Source organism: Camarhynchus parvulus, chromosome 12, assembly GCF_901933205.1.
Source record: "Camarhynchus parvulus chromosome 12, STF_HiC, whole genome shotgun sequence".
In the NCBI taxonomy this organism is placed as follows: domain Eukaryota; kingdom Metazoa; phylum Chordata; class Aves; order Passeriformes; family Thraupidae; genus Camarhynchus; species Camarhynchus parvulus.
This window is the reverse complement of record NC_044582.1, coordinates 7,829,397-7,841,453: the sequence shown is the minus strand read 5'-3', so window position 1 is coordinate 7,841,453 and position 12,057 is coordinate 7,829,397. Positions and strand designations below refer to the sequence as shown.

The following is a 12,057-nucleotide window of genomic DNA, read 5'->3' as shown; positions in this document are numbered from 1 at the left end:
CAAACATGCACCATCATTTCCCTTTTGGGAAAGATTCTCTTTGAGGAAGGTTCCAGTGCTAGACAGATGACACAGTGATCAAAAAATGTGTCTTCCAAAGCAAAACAGAAGCATGCCAGGGGTTTTAATGTGTCAGACAAGACAAAGTCTGAATAGTTCATATTATAGTCAACACACAGCTCCTTTAGAATTGAGGTATTTTTATTTTCTAAAGAAATTTCTAGCTGTATCAACAAAGCTTGTAACAATCTCCCTGAGAATATTTCAGGGACTGAGTCATAAATCAAACAACAATAGTGTCAAGCATTTCTTAGGCAAATTTTAACATTGTAGAGGAATTCATAGGAAACAAATTTGTAATTGAGAACTTCAAAGGCAGCTTACTGAAAGCTGAACTGTAGAAACTGTTTGCACAGTGTATAGCAGTCACTGCTATGTGGGGGCAGGAGCCAGGATCCTTGCTCCAACCCAAATAAGTGAGCTGTGTCCCAGCAGGTTTAGCAGGAGGGTTCTGCTGTGTGTTTGATCCCATCCTGTGTGCTTTGCTGAGGCAGCTGACCTGCTGCCCATGAGCTGCACTAGGGCAAACCTGGCAGGAATGGGGGTTCCTGAGCCCCAGCAATCTGCTCCAGCTGGGGATGGGCTTCCATGATTTATACTGGTTGAAAACTTTGACTGTAAAGCAAGGAATTCTAGCCCAAAATGTCCTTAACTCTTCCTGTACCCCATTTTAAGGAGGTGAAAAGTTAATAACAATGGGGGTTTGTTAAACCAGTGAATTAGGATGGTGTTATTTTTCATCTGCCAGCTTTAAAGTCTCAAATGTGCTTTAAGAGGAACTAACGTCAGCCAACAGTTATCTAAAGCTCAGCCTTTGTAATAAAAAAATGAACTGGTACCAAAATAAAAGTGCTCAGTACCATGAAATACTTTAAGTAAGATCTGTCTCCTTCTTGGTAGAATCCCCTGTAACTTCTGCCACTGCCTGTGCTGAAATGGAACACAACAAACTCCTATATGCAAGCAATTGTATAAGTGGCTAAGTCAAAGTCAAAACACCACAAAAATGAATTCCTACATCTGGGAACACATCCCTTTGGAAAAAAATTATTTGTCTATTTGAGATAAGCTTTTAATGAACATTCTAGTATAACTGTTTTAAAAAACAATGCACTTGATTCTGTAGTTATGGAATAAAGCCTTACTTTATTTCTCTAGATTTAGCAGAGAAATGCTGTTACATGGTGTTAAGACAGCTGTTCAAAATATAACATCAACCCAGGAAGTGGAGCATAGATTAAATAAAGATACTTTCTAATATTTGTGTCTGTTTTTACAGGCTATCTTTGAACTTTCCCAGGGAGAAGAAGATCTGATAGAAGATCTGAAGTTGGCAAAAAAGGTCTGTTTAAAAAACAAAACCAAAACCCAAACCACAACAAAGAGTACTAATTGGTTCATAACAAATTTAAAACAATCTTTGTTTTTTATAATTGCTAAGACAGTAAAAGAGGAAAAAAATCCAAAACATATTTCAATCTTCCCGTTCTTTCTGAAACACTTAAGTGTGCTGCCTTTTTTTTTAGTATGAAATTGGTAGTTTAATATATGGGTATGAAACTTAGTTACAGAGACCACTAAATTTTATAATGAATTTTGCAACCAACAAACTGCAAATATTTGTTTTTCTTTTCAGGCTTATCATGACCCAATGCTTAAGCTTTCCATAATGACAGAGCAAGAGCTGAACCAAATTTTTGGAACACTGGACTCTCTAATTCCTCTGCATGAAGGTAAAACTCTAATAGTCTTCGGCTGCATAATTATAGCAGATAGATTTAAAGTCAGGTTTATGAAAGTGAGGTTTCTCTTCTTTTTTTCTATTCACTCTCAGATCTTCTTAGGCGACTTCAAGAAGTCAGGAAACCTGATGGATCAACAGATCATGTTGGCCACATCCTCGTGGGCTGGGTAAGGCAGAGTTTATAACCAATTTTGGGACTTTAGTCTGGAGATGTAATGTAGTTTTTCTCAGACAATTTCCTTTCTATAATGTGTCAAAAAGATATTCTCAAAATACTTTTAAAAGTTAAGGCAACTATTTGGGAACACAATAGAATATTTTCTCTTTTCAGGGATTTTCCATGAAAAGATTTAGACTGGGATATTTGTTTTAAAGGTTTTGCTGTTCAGGAGTTGAGCACTATTTAATATACTTTAAATAAAAATCAAGCATCAGACTAGAGTTTTTCTTGTGTAGGTCCTTTGAGAATCTGCTCATGTTTCTCTTCTGCTTTCCTTGGAAAGTCAGACAGGGACACAAGAGAGATGCTGCTCCCTCATAAAAGATAAAGTAGATAGGTTCATGTTCACTAGCATCCAACAGCATAAATACTGAAAATAGCTTTTGTTGGTTTTGTTGATAAAATTGTTCATTGTTATCAGAAAGAGTTATTTTTGGTTTTAGATATGTGAGAAGTATGCTTTTAAGTAAATGTAAGTAATGAAATTTAGCAGGGGAAAAAAAGGCTCGAAATTGTATGGAATTAAGTAATGATATTTAGCAGCCCTATGTGAAAGTGTGGCCTATGGCCAACAAGGGAAGCATTATATAATGTATATAATGCAAATAGTTAATGATAAATAATTTTTAAATGTCAAAATAATCTTCTTTGCATTAAGTAATTTAAAATATATTTTCTCATGTGTGTTGAACATCAGTGAACTTCTCTTGGTTCAGATATATTCAAGCCTAATTTCCTTTCTTAAAATATTTTGCGGGTTTGGTTTTTAATACAGCAGGTTTTGTAAGGGTACATATTGCTCTAATCAACAGTCAAGGGTTTTTTTTCAGATATATATATATATATATATATATATATATATATATATATATATATATAGTTTTGTCATCTTAGTTTGGTCAAGGTTCCTGTGGGCAATATAGAAGTTTGATTGGAGAAATTTGATGATCTGAAAAAGGCCAGGTTTGGGAGTACTCATTCCTAGGCTTTTATTTCCATTCATAATTAAAGCCAGGCTTTTGTGTTCTTAGTGTTGTCTCTACTAAATAGTGCTCAGTTTTAAGTAATTTATATTTTTAATGCTTTGCAATAGTAACCGAGATCTGTAGGATCTGAGTGATGGGCAAGTGCTTCTAAATTACTTAAATGTTGAACAAGGTGGTCTGAGGACCCTTGTAAAGGTTATATTTGTTGGAAACATGACATCAATAACCTGTGGATAAATCTCCAGCTAAAGGAGTCTCAGCAGGAATTCTGATGTCCTGAATCACCTGAACCTTTTAGTGCAGGAAATTGTGCTTTGCTTCAGCTACAGAATAATTTATTCTTTCCTCAGCTGCCATGCCTGAACTCGTATGACAGCTACTGCAGCAATCAAGTAGCAGCCAAAGCTTTATTGGACCACAAGAAACAAGACCACAGAGTGCAGGATTTCCTGCAGCGGTGCTTGGAGTCTCCCTTCAGCCGCAAACTGGACCTGTGGAATTTCCTTGACATCCCCAGAAGCCGTTTGGTGAAATACCCACTGCTGCTCAGAGAAATCTTAAGACACACACCAAATGATCATCCAGATCAACAGCATCTGGAAGAAGCTGTGAGTTACTGTTGGGTTTGGGGTTTTTTAGGAGATTATAGCAGTTCTAGCTTATTAGTGAATTAAGGGAAACGATATAAAATATAAAAAAACACAAATGCTTAAATGAACAGCTGAATATTGGATGTGTAATTAAAATTCATGTGTTTTCATTGTGTTTCTGCAGATAAATATAATTCAGGGCATTGTGGCTGAAATCAACATAAAGACTGGTGAATCTGAATGCCAGTATTACAAAGAGAGACTTATTTATCTCGAAGAAGGCCAAAGGGATTCATTGATTGATAATTCACGTGCTGTGTGTTGTCATGGGGAACTGAAGAACAACAGGGGAGTGGTAAGGAATAGATGTTTTCTCATAAATAACTTGAAAGATATCTTCATTTTGCACGACAGCTAAATGAGCTGTGAGTGCACATAAACATAATTCTCTAATATATAGGAAGTTGAAAAATATTAATTATTATATATAACACTAATCTTTTTTTGTTAGCAGTTAAGTATCTGTATAGGGAGATAATAAGATTATTATATCTCTTATGGAGCCTAGCAATATCCTGGATAAATTGTAAACCTGATCAATTTCAATACTTGCAGGGAAAACGCCTAAATTTATGTCTCAGACATGTGATATTGATGTCTATAAAGAACACACAAAATGTGTGTTCTTTGTAGACAAAAATGTACCAACAAACTTTACATTTGTCAAAGGCTGTGGTTATTCAAAATGTTTTACTTGATTCTTTGTTGAGATCAAGGTTAATTTATTGACTAGAGAAATTTGGTACTTTGAATTCCAGTCTTTGGGACACTGCACTACTGATAAGTTTCACAATCTGAGCTTTCAGTTAAAAAGGGGGAAAAATTATATTAGTAGAAGGGAACTCAGTCTTTCCTAGCTTTTTTCCCCTCAATGTTAAATAGAACTTTTGAATGGACAAACAATGAAAAAAGATCTTTTTTCTTTGCTGACACTAATGGAAGTATGACACTTAAGGAAGTAGATAAAACTTCGGGAAAATTTATTTTAGAAAGTAACAAAGTAAGCAGTGCATTTTTTCAGCTGTGGAACTGCTTCTATGGAGCATGGTTATGCATAGTGGAAGGGTCCTATTTCACCCCAGAGCTGAGAATGAAAGGTGGAACAGGTGCTGTTTCCTGGCTCACCCGATGAAGGTCAGGCAGGTAGCTCAGTACCAAACTAGCAGGAAGAAACTGGCGATTTTCATCTTTCTGGCGAACTTTATTAGTTCCATTTGGTTTAATGATGTTTCAAGAAAGGTAATACAGCATTATTCCTACGAATCTTTTCACAGAAGCTGCACGTGTTCCTGTTTGAGGAGGTGCTGGTGATCACTCGGGCCGTGACCCACAACGAGCAGCTGTGCTACCAGCTGTACCGGCAGCCCATCCCCGTGCGGGAGCTGCTGCTGGAGGACCTGCAGGACGGAGAGGTGCGCCTGGGCGGCTCCCTGCGCGGGGCCTTCAGCAACAACGAGAGAAGTATGGAACAGCTGCTTCTGTTTGCTCATGTGGGGTCATCAGAACTGGGAGATACCAGCCAATGGGACATAGGAATAGTCTCTCTAAAATTAACATTATCCCCATCCAACATACTGAATTTTGTTTCAGGCTAGTTTATTACGTTCTAAGTTGTTTCTTTTCAATTCTTCCTCAAAGCTCGTTATATTGATAATAGAATTTCTCCACATGCCTGTACTGAATTGAGAAGGGGAGAACATACAGACTGTAGTGGCAAAACTGCACAGTTTTGTTGTTTTGCAAACTTTGCAAGGTGAAGTTAGAAGCAAGCGTATTTTGAAATCTTGAGCTGTTTTGCCTTTCCTTGTACTGGAGACACTGTTTGTTATTCAATAACACTTGAAGCTGGCAGATACTGTAGTACTCAGGGTCAAGAGTGCAGCTATTCATGTTTATGTCCTTCCAGCTAAGTACATTATGAAGATGCTTTTTCTATTACAAGGGTCCTTTAAATCTCATCTGGTCAAAACTTCAAGGGGTTTTTGTATGTATCCCCTCTGTTAGTGAAGTGAAAGGAAGAGATGAGGCAGTCTTTGGCTGGCACAAGGACACTGCGTTCAGTGAAGGTTCTGGAAAGGAGAGGAGAAGGAAGGTGGGAGGAGCGGCATTAAAGTGTGGGAGAAGCTTTAATCTTGCTGATTCACTTTAAGCTTTATGGATAGCTCATGCATGGCAGAACCAAAATTATTTAACCCAGCAATATGAAGTTACTAGAAATAACTAGTTGTAGTGTTCTGTGGTCTTCTCCCAGAAACAAGAAGATACCCAGACTCTTTTCTCTGGTCCCACATGGTCTTGTCTGACCCTAAGGCAAAAATTGTGCAATTTTGTTACTTAAATATGCTCTTTGATTATAAAATCCATTCAGCCAAAGCATTCAGGGGTTTGATATATATATATTGTTTCTTTCAGTCAAAAACTTCTTTAGAGTCAGCTTCAAAAATGGATCCCAAAGCCAGACTCACTCTCTCCAAGCCAATGACTCCTTCAACAAGCAGCAGTGGCTGAACTGCATCCGGCAGGCCAAGGAGAAGGTGGCGGCGGGCACGGCAGGCACGGCAGAGGCGCGGTTCCCTGGGTGCCCCCGGGGAGAGGCCCCGGAGCGCATGGAGCAGTCGGACTGTGAGTCTGACTGCAGCATGGACACCAGCGAGCTCGGCGCCGACTGCGAGCGCATGGAGCAGACGAACTCCTGGGACAGCCAAAAGCAAATAGAAACCAATGTTTGACAAAAACTTACAGCTCCTGGAAGAAAGTCTGTCTCTTACCTGTACAGTATTTGCATTCCATACGTGGAACCATTCGGAGAAGCACTTTTAGAATATTTTTTTGTGACAATGTCAATGCTGTTCTTGTATTTGTACCTGTGAGTGTCGTACTGTAACTGCCCATCTGTATAAGCTGGAATCTCTTGCAACTTGTGTCCTGTGATTATATTCCATAAACACCCAAGGTGGATGAAAGAGGTACTTGACCAGTTATTCTCAATGTCCTGCTGTAAACAGAATCTCTAAACTACTGTTTATATATGCATTACATAAATAACCTTTCCCTAATTTTTAAGTACTTTATTTGCCCTTTAAAGGGGGCAGCTGAAGATGTGGACTTAATATGGAATTTCAGGATGTGTATCAAGATAATAAGTTTTCTTAAAGGTATGGAAAGAAAAAGTAGTTTCTTGGAACAAAAAAGAAAACTATCTTGCAATAAGCTATCCAAACTCCTGTGGTATTAAATCAGCAAGAACTACAAACAGCAGGCCTCTGGGGACCAGGGACTCTTTAGGGATATTTTTCAAAATGAAGCACTGTCCTAAGATTCAAGAGCCAAACTTACTAAAATCTGGACATTTCAAATGGTCAGCAGAGTAAGATGGTTTATTTTTCAAAGAATGTAATGCTAAAAATAATCAACTGAAAAAACCACAACCAAACCTTTACAGCCAGCACTGAATTAAATGAAAAGCTGAGAATACTGGATGTTTGTAAATAAGCTGGTAATTTGCTTTCAGTGCCATATATATATATCTTATCCCATACAGAATAAGAATGGAAAGGAGCTTTGCTTGTGAATAGGCCCTCTTCAGCATTTTGCACTCCACTGACCTCCACAGTTGGTTTTAAGCACCACTAATGTTAAAACATTTAATTTTCTGTAAATGTCTGTTTACAATTACATGTAGTTGGTTTTTAAAACTAAGTGATGATTTTATACAAATGGTGCTCTACATATAGACCCTGTGGGATTATGTAGAGAAAGTTTAAACAAAAAGGGAATTTTTTGTCCTTTAGGATGTATTACATCCTTTTTACTTTCCTCAAGTTTTGTTTTAAAAGTTTTTGTTTTGTTTCATTTCATACTGTAATTGGAAATGTTACTGTGTTTTCTGGTGGCTGATTTAACCTACTCATTATGATGAGAAGCAGATGAGTCACTTAAATGCAGTCTAAAACACATAGTGATCATCCTGTTATTTTTCAGGAATCCCTGGGTAGTATTTTATTTCTTACTGTAAGAAATAATGCCAGTGCTGTATGGCAACCTATGAAAATGATATATTACAAATTTTAAATGATTCTTGGTATCACACAAGATAACCTGTGCAAAGTACTTGTAACAACAAAAGTAGAAAAACTGCTAAGTTATTGCCAAAAATATTTTTCTTGTGTTCTACAAGTTTACATAAAATTTACTAGTTATCTTACATATATATATGCTGATGTGCATTACAGAAATCAGTGTGACAAGATGATAAACAATATAAAACAAGGTATTTTTATTTTTTAAAAAATGGCATTTTTACCCTATAGAACATATTTCTGTATTTATAGTTTTTAAAAAAATCAATTTTCTTTTCTGTTTCAGGCTTTGTAATTTATTTCAACTGCTTCATTTTTAGAACTGAATGAGTGAAGATGAAAGGAAAAATCTGCAAAAGAAAAGGCATAGGGAAGTTGTTAAGCAAAAATGTTGAAAAAGAGCAAAAGGCATGTAAAATGTTCAGGTAGAGAAGAAAGAACGAATGTGTATTTTGACTATTTTTACTAATGGCCTTAAACTTTTCTGGAAGCATTTCAAATAAATTACATTAAACCATTTTGATTTTTATTTGGTTTGGTTGGTTGTGGAAGAAGACTACAAAAAGATTTCAGTGGCACATGCAGTGAGGCTTTAATGTAATTGACCAAAGCTTGTATTTTGTTTCTGATAAAGTGGTTCATATTTGGATCTAATTTGCTAAATGCACAGGAGTAACAGATTCACCACATTCCCCAAGGTTCTGTATGGCATAATTAATTTAGTAAGTAGGTGGAACAAAAATGTACTGTCCTGTCATCAGTTTCTCTCTCATAATTCCTTGTGGGTCACAATTAATAATTGAAATTATTAATTTTGGGCTATTCCAACCAGCCACGGAATCTCAGAAGATTAATTTACATTTGTTTACTATAATTTATCCACCCATCACTGTTCAGCATTCTGGAGTGTTTTGGTTGTGCTTTGTAGTCGACCTGCACTTAGCTACTGATTGATCTAATCCTAATGATGTTGGGTTTTTCTCTTCAAATCATCCTAAGGATTAAGCTTTCCAGTTTAAGAATACTGATATCATGCTGGATTTGGTAAGCTTGTTTTAGTTCTAGCACTTTTAAAATACCACTGCTTTTGAAAGGATGACTTTTGATTGTGGCAGGAGGATGGTGGTGGAGGGGTTGGCTTGGACAATAAAATGTACCAAAAAGAACGGGTAGAATGTAAAATTATGAGTGTGAAGAGGAAGAATCATATACATAAAATATGTTCATGATTGTCAGTAATTCTGGTGTCCAGAGGGGAGTCTGGGGTTGCAGCATTGAAGAGACAAGAGGCAGTGAGTAAAAGCCTGAGGTGTCAAGTGCTTCCAGGATCACCACGAGGAGATGGCAAAATGAGGAGAGGGATAGAGACACCTCTGAACCTGAGGCATGAACACTCTGCATCTCCCACTCAGGGAGAAGGGTGAGTGATGAGCTGGCCTGCTCTCAAGGGCAGGATGTCAGTGATCTGAGGGGGCAGATCCATCCCTTTGTGGCAAATTTCTTTGCTCTTCTGCTCCTGATGAGGAGAGTCAGTGTAGCTGTAGCTTATGAAAGACCTGATGGACCAGAAGCAATAAGGTAAAAGCAGAAATTGTTGTGACTGAGAAGGAAAGGTAAGCAAAGAGAATGGCCTTGGGACTCTGTGAACTGTGTGGGTCCTCTGAGACTGCAACACAAAATTGAACTGTCTGTGGCTTTTGTTTCCCTAGATTTGCTCTGCAGCACTGAAAAGAACAAAGCCAGGATGACGACGGGAACGCCAAGGTCTGTAATGAGACACCAGGAACTGTAAGTTTAAGATCTGTGAAGCTCAGTGCCAAGAACAGTTGCTGGAATCTGGGTAAGGATAGGGCCAAAATTGCAGGGTATGTTATAAATGAGAAGCTTGACTAGGCCAATATTCAAGCAGCAATCAATTTATTAATTAGTATGGTAAAGTATGAGCATTACAGCGCTGGGTACAGGTGGGGGAAGTTTTCTCTCCAACTGCACACTGATAGTTGAGGCTTACAGGTATTTATAGGGGTACTCATAAGCTTTCTCAGCAGTTTCTATTCCCAGTTTTTACTCATCAGCAGTTTCTATTCCAAATTTTTACGTCACAATTCTATACACTATTGTGATTTAGTTTTTCTCAGGATGTATCCCAGAAAGGAGTATCCCCAGATGGTGAGGTCCGGTTTCCGAAAGAAGGAAGGAGTATCCCATCTGGTGAGGTCCAGCTCTCCAGATGTGGGTCCATCTTTTAATTGCAAGGACTATAAATCTCATAACAGTGATGTCCAGCTTCCCTTGGTCGAAACTATAAATCCTTGAGTTGATGTTCATCTTCCTTTCTCAAGCTGCTTTTCACTGTTTTGTCAAGGTGTGAGATAAGTACGTTTCCTTTTTATATATTCTAAAGCTATAGTTTCAAAGATCCTTACTACAAGCAATATTCTAAAATTACACTTCAAAGGGTTATTATTTCAAAACTCTAAGGCTTAACTACAAGCAGAAAGTTCCTGTCTAAAAACAACATCCTTAAAGCTTTAATTCAAATGCTCCTAAATCAACTTAAGACTTAGAAAGGTTAATTGCAAACAAAGGATAGGTTCAAAGGCCTTCTTCCATGCTTTACTTTCCTCAGTTGTTATTAGAATTCATCTTTATAACTGTCCCATGGTCGGTTTCCACACATATTACAGTCACAAATACACATGTTGCCTGTATGTACCTGACATGAAACACAGCTTTGTATTCCACAGGTACAAAAAGTATTTCTCCTGTTTAGCGTGACCCACCTGAACCAGGGCTTCTGCCTTTGGAATGCTTCTGTGACAGTGGGAACCAGGTTGCTTAAAGTTTCACTGAATTTCCAGAATTTGAAAGCTGTATCAGAACTTTCAGATAGCAGTTTAATGGATTGTACTTTTTGATAAAAATGAGGTTTTATGGTGACACTGCCTGGCACTTAGATGAATCTTGATTCCCAGGATCTAACAGAGTCTGAAACCAAGTTCCACATGCATGGAAGATGATTTGTGTCCTTTTAAAAGGGGGTTTCAGATCCAGAATGTGCAGCTTTTCCATGTTTAATGCTTATTAATGAATACTGATTTTAAAATATGTGTTTTGCAGGTTGGTGCTGCCATCTCTTGGAAATAATGTAGTCTCACAGCTAATTTGATGACAGGAAATTTTAAATATTTTAAGATATTACATGCATTAATTATAAAATGAAAGTATTCATTCTTACAAATTCTTACAAAAATACAAGTAGATATTTTCACTCTTTTACCTGAGGATCACATATTTGTTAGGAACAAAAAGTACTAGGTGAATTTCTGCTACTACTTCCTGGTTTTACAGAGCCAGGTTGACTCCTGCCCCATTTTATCTCACCTTTTAATATCATAGGCATATTTTCTCCATGGCTGGTAAATGATACTAAAGCTCTTTCCAAGTGTGTAAATTAGGTTTTGTTTCTGAGTTTTCCAAATATTCTTCTCTTTGCATGGTCTAGGAAGAAAGATTAATTAGACAGTTCTTCTATCCTTGATCTCCTGGAACCTGAAATTTAGTTGGTACAAAGTTAACTCTTAAGCTTTTGGAGAAATTAGGTGTGTTTTGCATCATTACAGTAGTAAGGGAAAGTAAAATAGTAATTTGTGGTTATTTAAATTGTAATTATATACTCTGATTGATTAATTTCAAATTTCTACTTTAGTTTTCAAATTATTAAATTTACATTCATAACAGGATACTGAAGTAATGTCTGGAGGAAGCACCCAAGTTTGCTCCTTGAGCATGCAACCCTCCCTTCTGACTTACTTTGTGGCTCTTAATCTGATCTAAATCTGTATTACTAATGTGTTAAAATCATCTGATTTCAGAATCAAAGAGATCTTTGTACTGGGGTGGAAAACCACTTGGTGCAAGCCCTGGAGTCATGGTGGAATGCTTGGCAAGTATCAAAAACCACAGAAACCAGAAACTAGAGAGAGAATAAGGTGACAGATTTTATAACCTCTTTTTTCACTTCAGAGTATTTAAGTAACCTCTTCCTATGGTGTTTTTTGCTGTTTTGTGAACTGCACCTGTTTGATATCTATTGGGATTTAAGATGCATAGTGTGCTGCAGTGATCTGGAATTGCTGGAGCATTTATCAATTAGTACTGGGTAATTTTTGTGATCATCTCTCCCAGACTTAGGTTAATTAATACAGAAAAATAATTCTGTACAACTGCAAAGACATAGCTTGTTAAAGCAAGTGATGAGGAAAACTTTGTGTGCTGCTTGGTAAATAAGCAGGACTTCAGAGATTGTATGGTCCAA

At 37.2% G+C, this 12,057-nt stretch overlaps 1 protein-coding gene across 1 annotated transcript in view; it reads left to right on the top strand.

Moving 5' to 3' along the window:
- Window positions 1–7,113, top strand: part of ARHGEF3 (Rho guanine nucleotide exchange factor 3) — a 105,511-nt gene extending 98,398 nt beyond the window's left edge. Inside the window, 7 exon segments of the mRNA XM_030956758.1 lie at window positions 1,340–1,402; window positions 1,697–1,793; window positions 1,895–1,971; window positions 3,361–3,618; window positions 3,785–3,955; window positions 4,935–5,121; window positions 6,073–7,113. Of these exon segments, the coding sequence (XP_030812618.1) occupies window positions 1,340–1,402; window positions 1,697–1,793; window positions 1,895–1,971; window positions 3,361–3,618; window positions 3,785–3,955; window positions 4,935–5,121; window positions 6,073–6,389 (1,170 nt within the window). The 3' untranslated portion in view covers window positions 6,390–7,113.
- The last annotated feature ends 4,944 nt before the right edge of the window (window positions 7,114–12,057 follow it).